Genomic DNA, 24,921 nt, shown 5'->3' with positions numbered 1-24,921 from the left:
GATGCCAGGGAGGCTCCCCCACCTCCCCCCACCATGTTTCACATGCCCTCCCCACCCCACACTGCCTCACCCACCTTGTTCACAGCCACAGAAAAGCAGCAAGTAGGGAGGCAGAACATGCAGCTGAGCTAAGCAGCTATAGCCACCTCTCTCCCCAAGACACCTCACGACATCCCGAGGGCTGAGCTCACCTCCTGAGGGAGTCCCAACGCACAGATTGAATACCTCAGGGTTAAGGAATGCCACATGCTACCTCTCCATTCCCAATACAAAATAAAGGAAAACTTTGCATGCCAAGCATGTGTGTCCCTCAAGTTATTTCCCGAGAATGACAAACCAGGTAAGAGCATACCTTTTGGTGGGTTCTCTTTGGCTGAGAAAATCACAGGCTCAACAGACACACCAGAACATGCCCACTAGTCAAACATTTTCTTTTAATTTTTAAACCCCTCCGCAAAATTTTAAAACAAAACCCATAAAGACAACAGATCATCATTCTGCTCAGCCCCAAGTTTTTCAGCAATCAAATCTAAAAGATGAACACAAAGGTGCCAAGTGTGCATCAATTTCAGAATATGAACAGGAGACACTCATATACTACTAGCTGAAATATAGTTTCATTCCATCTAAGTGAAGTACGAGCACAGAAGAATCTACCTCCTGCTATAAGAGTATTTTGATATTTAAGTACATCTCAGTTCCAGTGGAAATTAACATTTATCTTGCCTGCTTTTCTTTAAGCAGTTGGACAGAGTTAAAATGAGGCTGTAAAGGCTACAAAGGGGAACAAACTGCTTCACTTCATGTATTTCTCCTGTTGATCAGCCAGGATTTTTGCTGAGGATTTGGCATCATAGAAGAGTTCATTTATTTCTTCAACATGCTCCTTTTCTATGCTGTCTTTCCCATTTATCTTGGCTAGCAGATTGGCTGGGGTGAGTAACTGCACAGCATACCTATGGCCAAACAATAAGAACATGTGCCAAGTTAATACAATAGCTATAAACAAGAACATCAGAGAGAATCTCCACCCAAAAGAAACAGGCATAGAAAGACTCTTTACTATGAACATGTAAGCTTGGATTCAAGACATGTCCAGTAATACCCTTGCAGTTAGAAACATAAAACACACGCACACACCAATCACCCATAATGTAGGTCCAAATACTTAAGGAGCCCCCAGGGTCTCACTTGCAGACGGTGAGATTTGTGTTTTTTTTTCTTCTCTTAAAAAAAGTGTTCTTTCTCTGAATAGCAGGTGCCCCTGCTATTGTATAAATGACGGGTTTTTACAATTTGCATAAATTCACAAACTACTTTTGAAACAACCATGAGTTACAAGAGCAGCAGTCAAGCAGCATGGGAGTCAAACAGCAAGTAATTTGAGAAACCACTTCAGAATACCTTTGACCATATGAAACTAACTGTGCAGTACTTTGGATCCTGAGCCTCCTCGTGTTTGATCCGAACACCTTCTTATGTGCACGTGCTCAAGCATGCAGAAGAGGGACTCATTTTCACCAATTCCTCCTTTCTTCTCCAGCTCCGGTATACCCCCCCCCCCAAAGTCTGCTCACTCCTGAGGGTTGGAGGACCCTTAGGAACAAGATGGTACTTGACAAAGGGGCTGAAGGGGCCCCTCTTGCATGAACAGGAAACAACACATCCACAAGACAAGGTTTGAATCCAATTCCTAGCATTAACAGTATTCACTGTGATATAAGAATCACTTTCAGTGAAGAAATGGAATATCCCTGGGATAAAACAGTCACCGATTTGGTAGAACTTTTCATTTGGCAATCAGCATGGATGAATCATTTCACAAGAACTCCACAATGGGTTTATTGGTTATCTCATAGCAATCTGTTCAGGAATATACTATATTTATGTCATTTTCAAAGCCAGTTATTACAAATTCATGGCTGACATACTTACCGTAAGGTTGTTTTGGTGCCAATTTCACCAAGATGGTTCAATGCCTCCTCACTAATATTAATACCCTCTGTCTGGGCTCGAAGCTTTATGATCTAAGGGGGAAAAAATAAGGTCAAGGAATGAAATTGTAATGATTTGAACTCAAGATGCTTTTCTTAAAAATGAGCACATGGTATGGAGTGGCATGTAAGATATATAAAACCTAGTTTGAATATGAGTGGGTTTAGTCTAAATATTTACTTTCATTGCATCCAATAGGGATACAGCCAGGGAAAACTCTAATCTTAAGGATTCAAATGGAAGAATACTCTGGAGCAGTGGTCCTCAAACTGGTGGGTCATAACCCACCAGTTCATGTAAAGGTCCCCCCATCACTTTAAGGGGCAGGGGAAGGGGAGAGGACAGTAATGTGATCCCCATTGCAAAGAGGAAGTGTTTTGTGCGCACTTATGTCTCAACATTCCAAGCATCAGGGAGCCCTGCACCTCCTGGAGGCTGTAGTAGCCCTACATTAGTGAAAGTATGTAAAAAGCACTCCTCTCACCCCCCCTTAGCTACACAATCCTGGGGATTGCATCGCTGTCCTGGTCCCTCCCCCACAAAAACTTACTTAGGGAGTAAATCTCCCTAAAAGTTTGAGTACCACTACTCTGGGGAATTCACTGAGAATTCCCCTTTTCTTCCACAAACTATTGGAGTGATGGAAAATATGGTCTGCACTACAGAATCACAGATCAGACTTAGGATCCCAAGAAGTCACAACTGTCCTGTAGCTGCTCAAATGCACACCAGACTTTTTAGCCCCTTGACAAATAAGATGGTAAAATAAAAGTTACTCTGTAAGGTTTACCTACTCCCACAAAACTGCTCAGATAAATCTAATCTATCAAGAACAGCCTCCAGCTTGTACCAGTTTGAAGATCTTTGTAAAGTTGGAGAACAAGAAGATATCACCAATATGCCTGAGTGTACAGAGCTGTAACAAAAGTGGCACTAGGCTTCCTGCAAGTCCGTATTACCAGCTGAGTGATAAGGGGCAGACTGGATAATGATGTTGTGTTGTAGTGGTGAGATAACTCTGGAACTGCGAGCCTCATATAATACAGGTATTTTTCACTTTGGCAGCTTTGTAAACAAGATATCAAGAAGCACTCGTTTAAATTAAAGCCATAAAAATGCACCAAGGGAATCGGTGTGCAGAAGGCGGGCAAACACGGAGGAATTGGGATTTGACGCAGTAGACCGCTGGTTTTTAAAGAACATTACAATTTGGAATGTTCAAAATTGACAAACTTGAGATTTACATCAGCCTAATCTTTTGTCTTCACACAGAATTTTGAGTTGGTATACAATACTTATCTCCTCTGTAGGAAAAAAAGAAATCTTGCCCGTAGAGTAAAGAAAGGTTCCATCTTTCTTGGGACGTGTTTCTTGATCAATAGTATGCAGTGTGCATAACCAATTCAGAGAATTTCAGAAATGGTTAACATTTCAACATGGGATTTGCTGTTCAAAGAATGAGGTAAAAATCTACTGAACATTCACAAGAGCTTGAGTTGAAGTTGGTCACTGAATTCCAGTCCTTAAATCATCACAGCTGAGTGCCAATTTGGAAGAAAATGTTTAGGCATTTTTGGCCTTTGTAGCGCTTACTTGATTGGACAAAACACAGGCCAGGATGTTGAATCCAATACATAAGTGCCCAGATATACATTTGGACGTGCATCTTATTTAGGTCCATGGCTCAAATATTATTTGCATGGAAGGCTGAATCTGAGGAGACCTCTTCAGGTGCGATTAGGTGAGAAAAGAAGATTGGAGGATAACTCCTTTCTGTTCTGCCCCTTTCTCCAGGGATGAGAGGCAACAAAAAAAGTTTTGGGAGTAAAACACCCAAATTACGACATTGCTTTAAAAGACCATTTTGACAGAAATTTCATCTAGTCTTCTGCATCACTGAGGAATGTTAGGATTATTTTGTCCTAAACAGTATAGTTGGACAATGACAGGTACTTGCAAATGCAGTCATGAAGTGGCAAAACAGTGACCATAAATCAATTACTGGTAGTCATGTCCCCAGCTGTACAGCACAAAATGACAAGGTTTCTTCCTTCCCCTAAGTCTCAGTCAGCCTTACAGAGCAGGTGGAGGCCTCACTTTATGCGGGGTAGGAGAGATCAACTCTACCAAATTCTTGGACATATGCAGAAAATTTGACCAGGGGTCTGGTCTCTCAGTTTATGTCAGGAAGCAGCAAGAGACCCATTCGGCTTCGTATAGGTAGAAAGCACAACACAGAATGAGACCATGAGCAGTTCATTCCCCTTACTTCTTTACATGCTCCAGAAATTTGGTGGAGAGGTCAATGGTGACAAACAACAGCTCAGTACCAAGGTTTTGCAACCCGTGGTTGATTCTGAACCAAGTTCAGTGTTCTGAACTGTCATGCATATTTTCAAAGCTATATAAAAAGAGCTCTTTATTTTTACTTAGCTAATACTGCAGTTTCATCATTTCCACAGTAGCTTTTACATGATTGACTATGGAGGATGGTTTTTACTTAATTACACAGGCAAAGTGTTTTAGTTTTTTGTTAAGTACATTGGCTGAATAATCTAAATCCTGTCCAAATGAAATGCTGAAGTGGGAAGAATTGCAACATACTATTTATCAAACACAGATTTAGAAGCAACTCCGACATTTATTAAGCTTGAAGTTTCACTGAAATGTGAATAGAACTGTCACTGAAAATTAATTGGACTTTACCTCTGAGAACAATTAAATGGTTAGAAAATTTTGCTAAGATTTCCTATCAATAATACATTTTTATTGAGGCACAAACAAAACTTCACTATTTCACCTCTTCCTTGCTTATGGAAAACAGACTCAATTATATGGCTTCCATTTAAGAAAATACAAGGAAGAAATGCCATAATATACTGAATGCAGTGCAAGAACTGAGGCTTTTGTGAATGTAATACAGCAGTGATTTCTCTACGTCCGCTGCTTGTGAGGAAATCAGAGTCAATACACAATCCACGCTCCATACTCCTTAAAAAAATTATAAATTAGATCTTTAACTATCAAAAAGCCTACACAGGAGAGCAGTGCTAAGTGATCAACAGCTGCTTAAAAACCAAAGCAACTTGAAGTGTCAGTATTTTCCCCTTCCTTGGGGTTCAGGAAGAGCCGAACACAACATGGGGAGTTCGCAGAAGGGAGTCTGCCTTTAGACTTTTTGAAGGCCTTATATATATATATATATATATATATATATATATATATATATATATATATATATATATATATATATATATATATATATATATATATATATATATATATATATATATGTGTGTGTGTGTGTGTGTGTGTGTGTGTGTGTGTGTGTGTGTGTGTGTGTATATACACACACACACAGGTATACCTTGATGCATACCTGTATTGTCTGACCTGCACTGTAATCTTCATTGTGATGTTACAGCTAATCTCATGATCGTAAACACATCCTGAATCTCAGTATTAGAGTATATTTTGAAATAAACTCACACCAAAGGAAATTAAGATTTGCTGATACATTTATAGTCAATAAACACTTCTGCTTCATGTTGGCACACATCCAGCAGCAGAGACCACTATCCAATGGCAATGCTTTGTGCCAAACACTATCTCCTAACTAATACTAAAAACTGACATGATAAACCATAATGGCTCCTATATGATTCCAGTCCATAGCCCTACGATGTTAATAGGTTAAAGGTGGAAATATTTGACATGATGCTTCATAATGGGCACTCAAGGATTACAATCAATGCCCTGCACACTGAGATGGGTTTCAAAGCAAAGCTCTGGGTACATAAGAAAAGTTACACTCCAGTGCTGGAAAGCTGTTAATACAAGAAAGTCAGTCCAAAGTGAAAAATACACAAAGCTATCTTGATCAGTTGAAAGCGATTGCCGGGGTACAAAAAGACGATCATTACACTACTGTCAAAAGGTGGACCTCAAGAATTTATAAATATTTCCCAATAGATACTACAACTGTTCAATTTCTAATTGAATAAATACAGAAAAAAATTGACACTCCGATTGTATTAGATTTCTACAGGCAGAACTTCCATGACAACTGAGTTTAGCAAAAATCTGCTCCCATATCCATTGTAATATGGTAAATTCAAAAATCAATTCACATACAGCATAGGAATTTTCATACCAATGCAGAACTTTTATTCAAGGTTTTTCAGCAGGTTGATGTGTGGTTTTAAACGTCTGTATTGTTTATAAATGTAGAGAGCTTTATCACCGTTTACAGAAGAATTGTTATATTTATGCAGTATGCTGCTTTGGATGCCATGCAAATGGCAAGAAAGGCAGCACAGAAATATTTAAACTATACAATATTTTCAAAAGGAAACCTCATCTCTTTTACAGATTCAGACCATGACAGGTCTGAATAGATATATTTGCAGGTCATGCAGTAGACACATTTGCTAAATGAGAAATGCAGCCTGAATAGTTTGAATTCACCAGGTGCAACTTTTATCAAGAAAAAGGCTTTGTTCACATAAAATTTGATTTAGAATCAATAATAGAATTTAAACACTTTCAACAGATGAATCTTGCAAGCAGTCATAGTTTAACAGGAGAGAAGCTATTTCAGTCCTTCACACCACACATTTAGGATTCAGAGAAACCCTAGCCCTAAAAGTTTGATGTAAATAAAAAAGGGATACCTGTTTCATCTCCTGGGGTGTATATAACATGGTCCTAATTATCATGACCCTGTCCAGAAGGTCCAGAGGTATTCCATGAGGAGAGATAATATCTTCTGTACCCCTGCATATATATAAAAAAGTTCAGACTTATTCTCCAGTTAATAATCATTATTAGTTAGAAGACCAACCAGGAGTATCGCTCTTATTTTACATAATAACAATGAAAAGCCTGGGACCTGGCTGAAGGGGGATTATTTTCTAGCATTCAATAAGATCAGGACACACAAAGAAGCTTTCTTGGTTGATGATAGTCTATGATACATAATCTCATGACCCCCATGCTTATGTCATATAAGTGATTTATATTCCATGCAAGTGAATATAAAATTCACTTTCAGTCTGAATATAATGAAAGAATGTAATGAATAAATTCATTGATAAAGTCATTGAATATAAATTCAGTATATAAATTAATGAATATAAATTCATTTTCAGTCAACTGAAATGTGGATTCAAATTACAGAATAAACTTGTTGAAACTCTTTTTTTTCATAACAAGCTAACATTATTTTCCTTAGAAAATAACCTTAGAGCAATTACTTAAGTGTTTGACTGACAAACACTTCTCCCTCTCACCTAAACATCTTATCTATATAAAGAATGGAAATGAATTTTAGATAACTTCTTTTCTCCATTAGAGGGCACTCTGGTTTCACTTGAAACGATTTCTCTTTCAGGTGATTACTAGGAAACCAAGTTTATATTTGGTGGTGTTAACATGGGGAATCAGGGAAAGAGAGCAACCATGCCCAGAACAGCATTATAAAACATTGATAATCACTCCCCCCTACAGAAAAGCATTCATTTCTAACAGTGGAACACTGAGTATCAATTCTTCCCAACAACATGATATGCAAGAATATCTACACAACTGAGTCATAGTATGTAGGAAACCTCAACCCATTATTTTCAATGGGTCTTCACTGGATGAGCGAAACTATATTTTGCAGAAGCACAGGGAAGATACGATTCCTATCAAATGGGGAAAAGCGAGCCAGGTGAGAAGCCTACTAATAATCTTAATAATATGGGAGGGGGGAATCACTAGTAGATCCATCACATGGCAATGTAATTTTGTTTAATTTTTTCCTTCTGAAGACTAGTTATTACTAGACTGCAGGCTATTCTCTAATTTTGTGAGGTTCACTTTGAAATACTTGGTTTTCACAATTGCAAAGATAGGCCAAAGATGAAGCACACTGACAAAAACAAGAACAGTGAAAGATAGACAGGCAGCCTGGAAATAGTACTACATCATGGACTAGATATCACTCCAAATACTGCTATAAATTTGAACACAACCTTGCATCATAGTAATTGAGGGGTACAAAAAGAAAAAAACTTTGAATATGCAGAATGTACAATGTCAGGGACATGAGAGAGAAGGGAGAACTTAAATCTCCTCTTCACAATGAAAGGTGAAGAAGGGATCTGGTGCATTCTTTCCTCTAACATGCATAACCTTCCAGCCGAAATGTAAAGTAACATACACTGCATTAACTCCCTATCCTCAGGGTCTTAGAGTGGAGAGAACCAGTTAATGTTTATTTAATAAAGCACACACACAGATCATTGTCTTCTACACACAGGCTGCAAAACAGATGGCCATGTTTGCACAAAACTTGGTGGGCGGTGAAGAAATGTGAACCCACATGCAAAATGTACCCAGCTACTAGAGACCTCTACAAACACCGCACACTTCTAGAGCCTCATCCTTCAGTAAATACTGGTAAGTGTGTGAATCTTCTAACAGCTGGTTTAAAAAGCTCATGAACCAAATTTGTTCTGCAACAGTTGCACTAAATGTTCAAATGACAACATTCCTCAGAGATCTATGGGGGCATATAAGCATGAAATGTATATTTCTCATCCCAAACATCAACTGCCAGAAACAGGAGGTAGGGAGAAGGACAGTCTTTTATTGGACAATGTTCAAGTAAGCACTCATGATCATCTGCTAGAAGCAGAGAGAGGGGACAGCCCTTCATTTCCTATCAGGCTACTATGACATGCTAAACACTTATTTCTAATTATAATTTGGATAAATGCAAGAAACACACAAAAAGCCCCATGCACAGCTGTCAACAATTCCATGCAATGTTGACTACTTGAACATACCAATGCAACAGCAGAGTATAAAAATTAAAAAAATAATAACAATTCTTAGAAGGATGCCATGAACGAACAAAACAAGATGAGCAAGAGTCAGCAAAAGTATATCTAGCACATTTATGTAAAGACAGAACCTATACCAACATAGGTTTTGCATATATAGTATAACTATATTATTCTAGTATCTAGACTGGAAAATGATCCATTTAAGTGTTTAGTAAGGTACTACAGAGAATGTAACTACACCTCAATAAGGGAACAAGGATAGTACCTTTACATACATTTCATTAAGGAATGTTTCACAATTTATCACAAGACAATACAAAAGCTTGCTCATGGGCAAAGTAGTTGGCTCACTGAAGCAAAGCCCACTTCAGCACAGTAAAATAAGAGGACAGGCAGCTTCAGAAGGCAAAAGTATATTTTTGGAAAAGGTAAGGAAAAGGTCTGATTTTATGTGGCAGAAAAAAAAGTGCAAAAATGGCAAGAGTGCAGAAGAAGGAATATAGCAAGACAATCTTAAAAGCACTGTTTTGAACACTTCTGGGAAGCAGAAGTACAAGTCTGCAAAGAAATAGACCAGGAATGAAGATGGGAGCAGGAAAAAAAAGCTGTTAAAAAGCCACCCCATTCACTGCCCTTCCTCACTCTCCAAGAAACTCACTAATTCTTGGTCATCTCAGCAGGAAGAATGCTTCCCCTGTGGTCAAGCCCTTAAGCAGCCCTGCAGCAACAGATATGGTTGTGACCCATCAAGATGATTATCTCAGGTGTATCAGCACCAGGGATAAAAAGCTCCCAAAGATCACAGCTCTTTGTACTGAAGCAGCTAACACCGAGGCTTATGGGAAGACGAGAACCATGCAGGACTAAGCTTTAAGCACTGTACCTGATTACACAGTTCCCCCGGTTGGAAGCAAAGATGACAATCGGAGCAATAGAAGATTCCAGTGCTCGGTGCAAATACGTGAAGCACTCAATATCCAACATGTGAACCTCATCCACAAAGAGCACACCAGGGACTAACTCTGCAATGCCTTGATCAATGTATTTATTCACCACCTTGTTGATCTCTCCTCGAAGCTTGTCTAAGGGAAAGATAAAGTGTTACCACCTCAAGTTTTATTTTTATATGAAAGCTCCAGGATGACTTACAAAGAAGGATAACCCCTTTGCAACATCTTTTTCATATCCTGTTCTGAATGGATTAAATGCCCCACTTGCACAGAGAGTCGAATGCATATACATAAGGAAACTTACAATCAAATTTCACTCCTTTTCAAATGGAAGAAACTGATAGTTGTTTCTTGTAACTATAGGCCCAAATCAATTGGTACCCCAACATTTCTGGTCTAAAATAATCATTCTGATAGTGCTACTTTTCCCACCTCCAGTAGTTAGAAATTCATTTGTAAAGGTGGTTATTTGTGTGGCTCAAGGCTGCAACAGAGGCTTCCAACAGAGAAATGAACATTTCTACTGGCAAGTTTTCTATCCCACAGATAAGCCCTGAGCCTACATTATTTGTTATCTGCCAGAAATACATGACTTTTTTCATTTATTTGTGCTATTCAGTTCCTAACACATTAAAGTAGGTCAAACCTCTTCCTAGTAGTTTGTGGAAAACTAAACAAGGCAGAATAACTTCAGAATATGATTGACATTTGCAGAGCCTGACAATATTTTCAAGCACCAGCTCTCTGAACATAGAAATTGCATTATACTGTATATCAATTTACACAAAATTACAGTAAGCTATACATGCAAAATATTGCACTAATAAAGTTTGTTTAAATAGGAGATCTCTGGAATCTCCTATTGACATACTGATTTGACACTGACATACTGATTACCTCTGCTGGTGCCCCTTCAAAGGTCCTGACTGATATGCATTGTCCCAATGGAATACCTTATGTAGCACTTCATTTGGTGTCGCTTAAGCACTGCTTAGACTCTACTCACTGAATGGCCAAGAACAGTGTATTCTGGAATGCATTCAACCTTGTGGGTACCACAAAACATACCTCCTACTTCCTATATGTTCTTAATACTCTTTATTTTGCTTCTGAATGGTTAAGGCTGCAATCCAATGCACACTTAATTTCCACTGCACTGGCTGAAAAGTGCAACAAGTCTTTGTACCTGTGATTTCAGTTTTCTTAGGCTTCATCAGCTGTCCCATCATAGAGAGGATATCTTGTCCGCCCTACAGGAAACAAATTTGGATCTTATTAATTTTTGAACTTCCTGTAAATGGAGCAAAGCTTGTATAGAAAAAGTTAGTAAGAACATAAACTTGTCAAACTCTTATCAGTTTCCTTTTGAACTATTTCAGATTCCTGCAGGGGAATCTAAGCTTGTCTACTCAGAAAGAAGCCCCACTGAGTTCAATAGGATTTATTCCTAGGTAAGACTGTATACAACTGCAGTCTAAATAACATCCAACTTTCTAACAAAGGCTGATTATTCTATAAAATGTTGTCCACTAGTCTACTGCTCTGGTATTCTAAGCATACTTAGTATATAAAGTACATCAAGTTTTACATATGTAGTAAGCCTGCCTGTCTACGTGCACTGTTAAGACACCAAGAAAATTGCTGTTTGTTTCTTGTGGACTCTAGTTGGAGCTTTTCTGAACTTTTATTCACTGTCACTATCATCTTTTCTGTTTCTAACTATTCTTCTCATTGACCTTTGACCACAAAGGAATGTACATGCTGCTTAAGTTTTGTTCAAAGTATCTTCCTCCAGTCTGTAAGTTCAGAAAGATTCAAAGTAATGGAAACTTGTATAGAACCACGTACTGAGTTGTATGGGGTGGGCAAGTACTAATAAGGAGAAGCAAATACTCTCAGTACCAGCAACTAAGTGCTCTGCCAGCTTCCTTCTGAACTTGTAAGCAAAAGCCATTCCAGAGCTAACTAGGCGGCCTTTGACTGCAAGAAAGCCTTGCTATAACACAACAGTGGGGTGTGCCACATACTGGGTTTACTATAGTAGCATGAAAGCAGAGCAATAATGTGCCAGTTGCCCCAGATGCTTTCATTTTTAAACAGGAGGAAAAGCTGGATTTCTACTCAGAGTATTCCATCTGCAGGGTTTGAGTACCTGAGGTCTGGCATTAGCCACATCCAAGTCATGCAGGGTAACATCTTGAATAATTTCTTTCTTCTTGTGCACATCACCCTTTGGCAAGGGAACATACTCTTCAGCCTCAAGGTCGAATTCTGTTGCATAGGTGTCACATCTTCCTTGCCTCTGTGGAGGGAAATTTGGAAGTCACATACATTATATTTATAGTTAGTATTATTACCTGTACTCAGAATGACATACGGCTGATAAACAAAGGTCTTGTTTTACAGTTACGATCCTGACAGGCTTTGACAGCTTTCAAAATGCCATGCTTGTCCTTGGAAAATGAATGACTGATCAAGCCATGAAATCCCATTGAAAGCACCTGGTATTTTCTTCATTCTTCTGAATGTACAACATTCTTGCTAAAGGACAAATCCAACAGATGAGCAAGAGATTGGAGAAACTGCCCCAGACTCCTCTGGACACGGATGATTTATTTTACAATAGAAAATATTATGCTCATCCATTAAACACCAAGTATCTCTCTACACTACATTTTAAATCAGATGAAGAGTATGAAAACTAATGCAGTATTCCTTTCTAGATGCGTACATCTTACGGTAAAAATATCAAGCAATCAAATATTAAAGGCTCCATGTATTTCTCACAAATATGACTAAAATTTGAATCTTCTCCTTTTGTTTGTATATCCTATATGAACACACAAAGCCTTGAATTTTTAAAAAAATAACAGCACATTCAGTACATTTGTTAACCAGATGACGTTACCTGCAAGTCAAATACTGACCATCTTACTGGAGGAAGCTTTTATTTTGTGCACAAAAGAAGAAAACTAGATGTTTTTGTAGAAAAATCTTAGCTATCTGAGAAGAGATTGATAAGGATGCACACACTACATCAGGAGTTGAATCCCTCTCTTTGCTTTACCTTGACAGCACCACTGTTTGCTTCAATGTAAATTACATCCCCTGCTTCCACTCTTTCTTTCTGTAGACTTTCAAAGATGCTGGGATCCAACTGGAGGCAGAGAGAGTAAACAAGACCACTTAAGATGCAAAACAAACAAACAATCACAAACGAAGAAATTCTACTCAAAGCAAGTTATAATCCAGCAAAAACACAATCAAAACACAACACAACCACCTCCCCACCCTTAAATGTTCAGTGCTGGAAAACAGGAAGTTCCACCTCAATCTGTACAGGTAACTTCAGAAGACATGCTAGACATATACGGAGTTTACTTATCATTCTGCAATGAGCTAGTAGTATGACTAAATTATCTTGTATGGACCAACTTACCAAGGAAAGTATTTTGTAGTGTGATATTACCCTTTCTTTCAATCTCTTACCTCTGTGCAACTACATTAACTAGGTGAAGCGGAAAACAGAATATGACATGCCTTACTTTATTCTTCAAATAAGACATAGCTTACATTATTCTTTGAGTGAAAAAATCATTTTATTGAAGAATTGTTTCATTTTGCATTTTCAAAGTAATGTGAATTACAGCACAAGCCTATGCATGTTTACTTAGAAGCAAGTCTCACTATATTCAATGGGTATTACTTCCAAGTAAGAGTGCATAGGACTGCAACCTAAGACTCTCTGCTACACAGAAAAGAGTGCAGGCTGCTATAAGTAGCTTTGATTCTATTTTCATTTGACATATTTACAGGCGTGCACTGCTTAACAACCTTCCGCTTATTGACAGACTGCACAGCTGAAGTTGAATCAACCATTGTTGTTTTAGAGCCCAATTGCCAGATGAAACAAATGTGTCCTCAGGGCTGTCAAAGACAGGAAGAGAAGAGGCCTTTTATACATCCTGCAGCAGAAGTGGGAGCATCTACAAAGAAGGCCCTGTCTTACTTGCAGACAATGTAACCCCATTTAGTGTTAGCAAACAAAGTAAATGTTTTCCTGGAAGATCTTAATAGGCAATTAGTATCACAAAGCACACGATAGTCCTTAAGGTACCAAGAGCCCAAACTGTAGTGTAAAGAGTTTTAAAACAGATGTCCAGCGCCATAAATTAGATGCAGAAACTAAGGAGAGGCCAGTGTAACTCTTGCAACTCAGGAGGAACATGCTCCCTCCATTGAGCTCCCATCAGTGATCTGGCCACAATGTTCTGAACCAGCTACAGTTTCTGAGTAGTTTACAAGTGCAATCCCACATAAAGAGCATTGCAATAATCCAATCATGTAGTGTCCAAGGTATGCATAACAAAGCATTATAAAAGCCATTGAAGATGACAGAAGCTCAGTTGCCCCACATGTGAAATGCCTCCTTTACACTTAACTTCTACATACAGAACCACTTTCATGTAGGACAGTGGTTGCCAAACTTTTTAGCACTGGGACCCACTTTTTAGAATGACAATCTGCTGGGACCCAGTGGAAGTGATATCATTACCCTGTAAGCGCTGTCATGGATGGTAGTTACATCATCAAACAGAAAAATTTTTTTAACAATCCTAGGCTGCAATCCTATCCACACTTATCCAGAGTAAGCCCCATTGACCATCAGTGTTAAAAGCATAAACAGCAGCCATTTTCAACTATTGTGCTGTGGTACATTGGTATGCCACAAGTGGTCCACAGGTGTGCCACTGGAATTTGGGAGTAGGTCATTTATTAGCAGGGCCAATGGGGGATGTGAACCCCTCCACTGGCAGTATGGTGCGCTTTGTAATTGTCAAAAACCTGATGGTGTGCTTTAACAATTTTGGGCCTTGTCAGTTGGCCGTGAGATGAAAAAGATTGAAAATCACTGATATACATAGTAGCCTGTTCCGTACTTTGAACAGGTGTAACATTTCCCCAAATGCAGTCACATTCCATGGTGACATCAAGTCTAATATATTAAGAATAAAATATTAAAATGAATGCGGCCCCACCTGAACTTGGATCATGTTCCACCTAATGGGACCCGGCCCACAGTTTGAGAAATACTGATGTAGGACATCTGTGTGTTTATCAGAAATGTAGGCTTTTCTGCAGGTGCCATCCCAGTTTCCCAGTGTGTATATGTGCAAAAAACAACACACCCCTGTCTGTGTCATGTGTGCCAATCAATTTAAATGATGATACTTTCCATAAAGGGAAAACATAGTACTGTATATGAAGCTTCACTCATTACAAGAAAAGTGGTATATATTAAATACTGTACCATCATCATCTCTCAGACTACCACCTATTGCTTTGTTTTTCAATGGCAATTGTTATGACTACATTCAAGGAAGTTTCTTCATCCTATGCATGCTTACTTGGAAGTAAGACCAACTGTGTTCTATGGTGCTTACTTCCTAGTATGTGTGTTTAGTTAGCATTGCAACCTGAAGGCTTACAAGTGATTCCTGAACAATTTCCATATCTAAACATCTTTAAAGACTACATCTGCTTAACTTCAGTTGACAAAGATTGGCAGGCACTCTTTGCTTTAAGTGGTAAGCTATACAGAAGAGCCAGTGGAACAGAAACACTAATCAACAGATTATTTAACCAATACTTGTAATATTCTGTTTCTCTGCCCTACGCCTTTTTCTTAGAGAGCGTTAAGAGGCTGGGGAATGCAATGTGTGTGAGAGAAATTACCATACCTACCTTCAGCTGTTTTGTTCCTTTTGCGGTTTTGAGTCCTATTATGACATGACTGATGGTTTTGCCATATCCTCCCATAGGGTTTTCAGTCTCACATGGAGTTAATTCTGTGACTTCACCTTCATAAACTTCTTTAGTTTCTTTAATCCTCAACCCTGTAAAAAAAAATTGATTACGTAAGTTGTACAAATCAGCTGCAATAATATTCGACTATTTTCAATGAGCCTCTTGGAACAGTGAACCATTTTTTCATTCTGTGTCAAATGTCATGCACACGGATGCCAAAAATGAATGTTTCCCATCTGAAATACTTATGTAACAATACTTAGTAGTTTTGCAGCAATAAGCCAAGGAAGACTATGCTCTTTGTCATTTAAATAGGAACTCTGCAGTTAAAAGAAACACCAAATTCTAGAACTTCAGGCAGTGATAAAAGAACTTTTAAAAGACAGCAGTGTTATCCCAAACTAGGTATTAAATAACTCTTGCTTCCTAGGCTCCTTTTCTTAAAAAAAAAAATAAAAAATCAAGCATTACCATAATTTATTAGATGAGTTACTTCTAATAGTTACCCAAAATTTTCAGTCCTTTGGAATTAATTCTGTATCTTCTATCAAATAACCAAATACAACTTACATCTCATATTTACCTACTCTTCAGAACTCTAATTGTTTGCAACCCCCAAAATACCAACTGAGAAGTTCTTAGATTGAGTGCTAAACTGTGGATGATCACAGAGAGGAATTAGCTCATGTTTCCAAAGAGTAGAATTGGCAGTCTGGAGTATCAGTTATTTTAAAAGAAAAGAACAAGATTTTGCAAAGGAATGTTTAACAACTTATCTGCGATGAATCAGACACAAAATTCAACAAAAGGGAGAAGGAGATTTTCTATCTTTCATTAATACCAAATACTTGTTTAGAAGCTGACATCCACGGAATGCTGAGCACCAACAATATAGCTGGCTGTTAAATTATTGCTATCTCTAGGAATGACAACTCAGATGACATAGGTTTCAACTGCTGGTTCAAGTTTCCAAATCTGACAGGGAACTTCATCACATCAAGGAAATATTGCAGACTGTGCTCTCTCTATCCCCGGGCTGCCACTCCTCAACCCTGCCAATTTAACAGTAACTTAAAGACTGCAGATGATTGAAAGTCTCTTTCTTAGAGAAATCAATGGGTCACTTTTTCACTTGCAGGGACTGATAGAAATGTTTCTTCACTTTAGTACCATTGAATACTTAGATGAAGTTCACGGTAAATCATGATATAGAACCCAGGGGAATTAAAGGATGATGTATGCAATAACAAAAACAATTAGGTTATCTTTAAGCAATCCAATGTCTGCAAGGAATAATTCTATCAGCTGTCAGAAGTACATACACATGAAGAGTTCAAATGCTTAACGAATGTTTGCAAATTCTAGAATTCCCCTTGACAATCTGTAACTGAACCAATTCAACTGATAAATCCACTAGTACTAAAGAGAAAATTGACTTAATCAGTAAGCTACTCATCTTCTTAGCAATGAATAGCTTCCTCTACTTTGTCTGGCACCACATTGGGAGAATCCCCCCCCCCCAAAAAAAAATTGCACTCCTTGTGTAGCTTCTAACTGAATTAAGATTCAACTACATAAGGGAAAAAGAATACATAAGGCTATAAGCATGCCAGCATGATTCAATATTGTTGAAGAATACTGAAAACTGAATTAAGAGATGGCTTATTAATCAAACCAAATGAATGCATTTATTTGAAAACCTACCCCAAAATTAATTTTCCCTATAAGTTTCTTACCGATTGCTCTTCTGAAATTTTCCATTAAAACTTCAGTTTTCTTTATTTCAGTGGAGTATACCTCACTTCCAACCATAGGGCAAAAAGGAACCTTGCTACCCAACTCCTGAGCAATAGCTAGAGCTAAAGCAGTCTATAAAAAAAAATCAAAAGATTGAGCTATTGTACACTTAATTTTTCAACACACAAGACAGCATTAGACCAAAAGCAAAACAAACAGCTTCCAAAAGCTTAGCAGAATCGGCAGGTGTTTCTTTAAAGACAGGAAGAAAAATGGGTTTTAATATTTCACAAAATAATTAATTTTCTAGTTCTATTAAGGCTCTAAAACACTTCACAAGATATGTCAACTACGATCTGTGCCAGCAGAGAAATTGGTGATACACTTTAAATAAACCAGTGCATTGAAATAGCACACTAATTAGTGTCCAAAATTTTTCTCTGGTTTTGGAACCAAGCAAAAAATTGTGGTTGCCAGAACTTCTCCCTGACCTTATGCTGTGCCTTCTTGCAAGGGCAACAAAGACTCTTCTCCCTAGCTCCATTTTTTATATCCAACAATACGGGACAGTTGTAAAGATTCCTGAGAAAAGCGCTTCACATACATTAAACACTCAGAAAGCGTTAAGCAAATGCAAGGTAATACAGTCTGTTCTCTTTATATGTGAATTCACTATCTGCTAACTCATTTATCTGAGAGGGGCAGAATTGCCACCTACCTCTCATTATCTGCAAATAATGTGCTGGTACACTTGGGGTGGGCCCTTGGCACAGCTATAAGCAAGCAGGCTTGAGAAAGGTTGTGGGAGGAAGAGGAGACAGTGGTCCCCTTGTGGGAAGGCAGCACCATGTGGAGGGAGGGATGGAACACATTCCTATACAGCAGTGGTTCTCACACTTTTAGCACCAGGACCCGCTTTTTAGAATGAAAATCTGTCAGGACCCACCGGATGTGATGTCATGAATGGAAGTGATCTTGGAGAGAGATCTTGGGGTGGTGGTGGACAGGTCGATGAAAGTGTCGACACAATGTGCGACGGCAGTGAAGAAGGCCAATTCTATGCTTGAGATCATTAGGAAGGGTATTGAGAACAAAACGGCTAATATTATAATGCCATTGTACAAATCTATGGTAAGGCCACACCTGGAGTATTGTGTCCAGTTCTGGTCGCCGCATCTCAAAAAAGACATAGTGGAAATGGAAAAGGTGCAAAAGAGAGCAACTAAGATGATTACGGGGCTGGGGCACCTTATGAGGAAAGGCTACGGTGTTTGGGCCTCTTCAGCCTAGAAAAGAGACGCCTGAGGGGGGACATGATTGAGACATATAAAATTATGTAGGGGATGGACAGAGTGGATAGGGAGATGCTCTTTACACTCTCACATAATACCAGAACCAGGGGACATCCACTAAAATTGAGTGTTGGGCAGGTTAGGACAGACAAAAGAAAATATTTCTTTACTCAGAGTGTGGTCGGTCTGTGGAACTCCTTGCCAAAGGATGTGGTGCTGGCGTCTAGCTTAGACGCCTTTAAAAGGGGATTGGACAAGTTTCTGGAGGAAAAATCCATTACGGGGTACAAGCCATGAAGTGTATGCGCAACCTCCTGATTTTAGAAATGGGTTATGTCAGAATGCCAGATGCAAGGGAGGGCACCAGAATGAGGTCTCTTGTTATCTGGTGTGCTCCCTGGGGCGTTTGGTGGGCCGCTGTGAGATACAGGAAGCTGGACTAGATGGGCATATGGCCTGATCCAGTGGGGCCTGATCCAGTGGGGCTGTTCTTATGTTCTTATGTTAAGTGACATCATCAAGCAGGAAAATTTTTTAACAATCCTAAAATCCTACCCACACTTACCCAGGAGTAAGTCCCATTTACTATAATTGTTAAAAGAATATACATAGTGGATTGTTAAAAGTACAGATCTGTAACATTTCCCCAAATGCAGTCACAGACCATGGTAGCATCAATATATTAAAAATAAAATATTGAAATGAATGGGGACCCATCAGAACCTAGTGGTTCCTGATCCACAGTTTGAGAAACACTGCTATACAGTATACAGCCAACAGGAGAGGGTGTTGGGATAATCATGTCCAGCCAATTATACTTCTAGTTTTTTAGAAAAGTGCCTGGATTGGATCCATTTGCTGTATCAAATGGGCATTGGTATTGGCTTGTGCATAATCCTAACCGTAGTGAATAATGAGAACTGACTATACTATTACTATTTCTGGTATAAAACATAACTAATTTCCTATATAAATTCCATACTTCTTGCAAGAGGGAAATGCTATGAGTGCACATATATATTTCATTGCAGATTTTGTGATCCTCAAACTACACATGCTACACATTGCCCTTTTATCAGACCCAACACACTAATTCATCTGAAAAGCTGCGATGATATTGCAAGAACAGAATTTGGCTTCCTGTACAGTCATCTATCACTGTGATTATGTTCGTCCATCATTTTGAAGAAGACCTTGACATCTAACGGGTTGTGGACTGTCCATGGTGTGTCCACAGGTGACTAATAAGGCCGATACAAGCAAGGAATGTTCTGCCACATGTCAGGCAGACATGTGTAGGCACCACTGTTCTGTGGTGTTTCATTACTCCTCTCTTTTTTCCTCTCCAAACTTTTGGGTTTCATTAGAAGAGCACTGAGATCAGTTAGACTCCAATTAAAGGGAAGGCATGCGAGTGTCCATACACACACAACCCCTCTATATGCCCAAAGTACTGGTAATTACATCAAAGTAAATTTTAAAAATCATGGCATGAGAAAGCACAGTACCACAAAAGCCATTCCAACAGTTAAGATGGAGAGCGGTTTTTCAGCATTTTTTATCCCATAAAAGTTACACTCAAGAGCATGTGACCAAAGGGAATATTACCTCATGGAAAATGTGGCTAAAAAGAAAGGTCATCTTCAAGAATGAAAGAAAAATAACACCAGGGAAATAATATCGATAGTAAGGTCAAGAGGTCACCTCAATGAAGGCAAAAAGTCCAGGAGAATGCACACAAAAAGGGGGAGAGCCAGAGAGGCCACAACTTCAGGGGAGGGTTTCAAAATAATGTGCTGTTCAAACAACCAAACAGCCCAATCCTAATGAAATTCCTCTGTGCCGATGCAGCGGTGCTAGAGCAGAAGGGAGACAGGTAAATTCTATGACTTTGGCTCAATCCTGACAGGATTTACCTGCTCAAGTTTACCTTTTATGGACTATTTCCCTTTCATGCTATTTTAATATTTTCATGTTAAAAATATTCAGATACATGTTTGAATATTTGTTCTTATGTCAGATACAAATCAATGTTTAGAGTTTCTTTTTTCAGTGTGACTTAATTGGAATCTACATGACCCGAGTATCTCACATAAATAAAAAGTGTTTCCAAACATAGAAAATTAGGTCATTGCCACTCTCTATATTTACAATATCATGAATAGCAGAGACTTATCTGAGTTTTATACCTAGTACTACAGGTCCAGCCTATTTATACACAGATTTTTTATACATGGATTTGACTCAACACGAATAGCCACTGCAAATGAGAAGGAATGTGCTGATCCCTGGAGAAGGTGAAAAATGCATCCATTTAAAATCAGTTTAAAAAACTGAACAGTCCTTTAACAACAGCCTCCTTAATGAGAGAGAGAGAGGGCAGCTGATGGACAATCCATCAATTCTTCTCTCTCCAGGCAACCCCTCCCTTCCCCAGCAGTGAAAGAAAGGTGATCACTTTGCATTGGTGAAGGAAGGGGCTGAGTGAAGCCTTTGGAGGAGAACTGAATGATGGATTGTCTTCTTAATGACTCTCATCTTACATCGCAAAGGTCAGCAAAGCTGTCTTTAAATCACTGGAGCAAAGAAACTTTGTTTTTTAAATTGATTTGCTATTGTGCGTTTTTTGCCATGTGAGTGCTTGGAAGGGACGGAACCCACTTGAATAATGAGGCTCAACCTGTACTATGATGTGCCATGATGTATATGTGCAGCCTTCTGATCTTAGAAATGGGCTAAATATGTCAGAATGCCAGATGCAAGGGAGGGCACCAGGATGCAGGTCTTTTGTTATCTGGTGTGCTCCCTGGGACATCTGGTGGGCCGCTGTGACGTACAGGAAGCTGGACTAGATGGGCCTATGGCTTAATCCAGTGGTTCTTATCCCATTCCTTCTCTTCCACTCCCAGCCATTGAAAATCTCAACTACATTCAACTTATACAGTTTTGCTAGTTCAAAGTATTTTTGACCAATATTGTATTTAAGGCGCAAATACCTTGCCAGTTCCAGGAGGTCCTGCCAATAACACAGCTCTGCCAGCCATCTTCTTACTTTTGATCAATTCCACGATAACACCACAAGCCTACAAAATTAAAATACTATAGTTAACAGAGAAACACTTGAATAGTCTACAGACATCAGACCTTTGTAATGCATGTGAAAGCTTTCATTTTATAAAAAACGCTGTAGGAGTTTTGGCTTGCAGAAATCCGTTAGATACTATGCAAAATTGCCACTTTATAATGATTTTAAAAAATAGGCATACTTTGCCAAGACTACAGAACTTAGAAACAAGACTAACACTTAAACATCTTAAGGTATTTTCCTGTAAGTAAGTTTTCTATGATAAACCCTGTCCTGTCTGAACTTGAGATAGCTAATGTGCTGATTGATTCACAGCGCAATCCTAAGTTAGGCTTGAGCCAGTACAACAGCCTGCTGGCACTGCATCCAAGAGCAGTGCTGGCTGGCTGGCACAAGTAAGGCTGCGCCAGGGGTGGAGGGGGTGAGGTGGCGGTGGTGGAGAGAGGGCTTTCTGGGCCAGGGGAGGATAAAGTTTGGGAGGGGGCAGGATTGGCTGAGGCCTTCTCCATCATACTTTTCATCCTGGGCCAGGCAGCCCTACATGGGACTTCCCGGATTCACACCAACTAATAGTAATCTGAGAATCCATATAGGGACTGCTGTGGCTTTATTTGGGGTAAGGAGAACTATATTCCCTTATCCCCAGTAGACCTCCAGCCACCTCCTGGGTGCAGCATAGGCTATGCAGCTGGGTTGTACCAGGGCAGTTTAGGATTGGGCTGTAAATGTCCTATGTACCAACTTGATGACATTCCCCCTAACACAACAATATATTAACAAAGGACATATAAAACTTTGGTAGGCCTTGTCTTTAATAAAGTTTTCTATTCTGAGTACCCAATGGAACAGACATCTTGACAAATTAATAATCTTCTCAGGTCTTTGCAAAGATAATGCTTCGTATATTTTGCTTTGTGCAAGCTCTATATTAATAAATACTAGAATAAAATTGGAATTCATTCTAATAGGATTGAGAGAAGCAAAAGATGCCTACCAATATTTTTTAAGTTGCTATAAAATACTACAGCAACTGAGGCTAATAAATCTGTGTTGAAGAGTACAAACATGACCTGCACTAGGAATAACATTTCTTTCACTTGGTCACAACCTTAATTTATACAAGAATTATAGAACTGGCCTATATAGAAACAATGCTCTTACTAACTTGCTTTAAAAATATGGTTTTCTAAAGACATAAAAAACTTCAGTTACATTCGAGAAAATTTAAGTCATGTAAATACGTGTATCTACTAATAAATCCATCCGAATCAGTTTAGTGCTTATCATAAGTTGTTACTACCAAAACACATCTATAATATGACAGTGATAGATTTCGAATATGCAAGTCACATTTGCATAAAGGAAAAATACTTTTTATCGTTCCATAAAAATCAAGACACAGCTATTCCACGTCACTTTCATTCTGCTTCTTTACAATGTCCAATCTAAAGCAAAATGTGATTTGTCATTGCAATACTGAATGAGGCAATGGCAAGAAAACAAAAAAACATGAAATTATATGCTGTATTATACTGTACAGTACTAGACTTTACAAGAAGAAAGAGACACAGAAGAGCAGCAATTCTGTTGCCTCCCCTCCACATTTATTTCTGCCCCTCCCAAATAAATTTCAATGCAGAGCTGAAAAAAACAGTGTTTCAAATTCCTAGGTACAAACCTGAAGTTTTTGGCCTCTAGAACCTAAAGCAGAATTCATGTCTGATCAAAAATTCAGACAATAAGAAAAGTGTTGCTTTCACATCCAGAAAGTTTTCTTTCCAGTGTTGCCTCTTAAATTTGCCAAACAGTGACAGATAGGGCATGGATCACTGAGTTGGGGGGGGGGGCGCAAAAGATTAGTTCCCACACTGCACTACTTCAAGTAGAGTGGAGGTTGCTGAATGTCAGATTATCTGAAACAGTACATACAGAAAGCATTTCCTACGGAGAAGAATATTAACTTGCAACTCGTATCTGACAGAGGTTCAACAAGTGTCTAGGCTTCTCCATGTAGACAAGCCAGAGTACTACACATGGAAACAGGTTTAGAAAACAAGTGCTAGACCTTCAAAACTGTTAACAGTTTAAGCAGTAAGATTATTATTAACAGTATTTATATACTGCTTCTCAATGAAACGTTCACAAAGCAGTTTAGAGAAAAAATCTAATAACTAAGGGTGCAATCCTAACCCCTTATGTCAGTGCTTTCCAGCGCTGGCACAGCGGTGCCAATGGGACGTGTGCTGCATCCTGCAGTTGGGTGTCACTCAAGGAGGCCTCCTCAAAGTAAGGGAATGTTTGTTCCCTTACCTCAGAGCTGCATTGCCCTTATGTCAGCGATGGAAAGTGAGTGACAGTGCTGGAAAGCACTGACATAAGGGGTTAGGGTTGCGCCCTAAGAATATCTGCCAAAGAAAATGATTTGCCTAGGATTTCTTTTATTCATTCATTCAGTCAGGAAGGACTGTTTCAGGAATACGATGCCTCAGCATCAGAGTAGGGGAAGTGCACCCTTTCATTTTTAGAAACCTGACTTCCAACTGCAGAGCACCAACTATTCCGCAGAAACCAGCATGCAATTAACCGGCACGCCCTAGAGCAGTGAACCTGCGGAACCCCTTGCCACAGGATGCGGTGATGGCATCAGGACTGGATGCCTTTAAAATGCGATGCAAGTGGCTGGCGGACGGATTTCTGAAGGAGAAGCCCAACGCAGGCTACAAGCCGCGCTGTGCCCCCGCAGCCTCCTGGTTCAGGAGCAGGCCGCCCGTGGACGCCAGGTGCCGGGATGCAGGTCCCTCGCGCGCCCCCTGAGGCGTCTGGGGGCCGCTGGGGTGCAGGAGACTGTGCGGGCGGGCCTGCGCCTGCTTCAGCGAGGCTCTCCTCGGGGAGCCCCGGGGGGCTGTGGACCTCCCGCTTTCCTCAGGGGCCGCAGCGCCTCCTGCCACGGCCGGGGCCGCCTCACCTCCCGCGCGTTCTCCTGCCCGACCAGCCCCGCCGCGGCCGGCTTCGCCGCCCCGCTCTCGTCCAGCCCCAGCCCCTTGACATGGCTGTGCGCGGCGATGCGCTGCGTCTTCGAGGTGCTCTTCACCTCCTCGATCTTCATGCCGGCGCGAGCGCGGAGGGAGTCCCGGACCTCAACGTCTCCCACCAGCACACGCGCAGCCAACGTGTGGCGCTCGTTGCGCGCGCGTTACCAAGGTTCCCGGCGCTTCCCCGGC

The 24,921-nt window shown here is 39.7% G+C and overlaps 1 protein-coding gene across 1 annotated transcript; it reads right to left on the bottom strand.

Annotated features, from left to right (window-relative positions):
* Window positions 1-417: 417 nt before the first annotated feature.
* RUVBL1 (RuvB like AAA ATPase 1) lies at window positions 418-24,921 on the bottom strand. The gene is made up of 11 exons (XM_066614753.1): window positions 24,666-24,921; window positions 21,612-21,698; window positions 17,323-17,455; window positions 15,524-15,675; window positions 12,846-12,935; window positions 11,931-12,080; window positions 10,965-11,028; window positions 9,712-9,910; window positions 6,669-6,771; window positions 1,936-2,027; window positions 418-956 (listed from the first exon to the last, which is right to left on the bottom strand). The coding sequence occupies exons 1-11, from the start codon at window positions 24,804-24,806 to the stop codon at window positions 797-799; spliced, it is 1,371 nt and encodes a 456-aa protein (XP_066470850.1). The 5' UTR covers window positions 24,807-24,921; the 3' UTR covers window positions 418-796.

Source organism: Tiliqua scincoides, chromosome 2, assembly GCF_035046505.1.
Source record: "Tiliqua scincoides isolate rTilSci1 chromosome 2, rTilSci1.hap2, whole genome shotgun sequence".
Taxonomy (NCBI): domain Eukaryota; kingdom Metazoa; phylum Chordata; class Lepidosauria; order Squamata; family Scincidae; genus Tiliqua; species Tiliqua scincoides.
This window is presented reverse-complemented; position numbering and strand designations above follow the sequence as displayed.

What these genes read in the sequence shown, in the direction of transcription:
- RUVBL1 (XM_066614753.1), bottom strand. Translation starts at nt 24,806, where the DNA reads ATGAAGATCGAGGAGGTGAAGAGCACCTCGAAGACGCAGCGCATCGCC. An exon ending in GACCTCCTGGAACTGGCAAG is followed by an intron (nt 17,456 to 21,611) that starts GTATTTGCGCCT and finishes TTTTTTTTATAG; the next exon opens with ACTGCTTTAGCTCTAGCTAT. An exon ending in TAAGAAAACTGAAATCACAG is followed by an intron (nt 9,911 to 10,964) that starts GTACAAAGACTT and finishes TCTTTCCCTTAG; the next exon opens with ACAAGCTTCGAGGAGAGATC.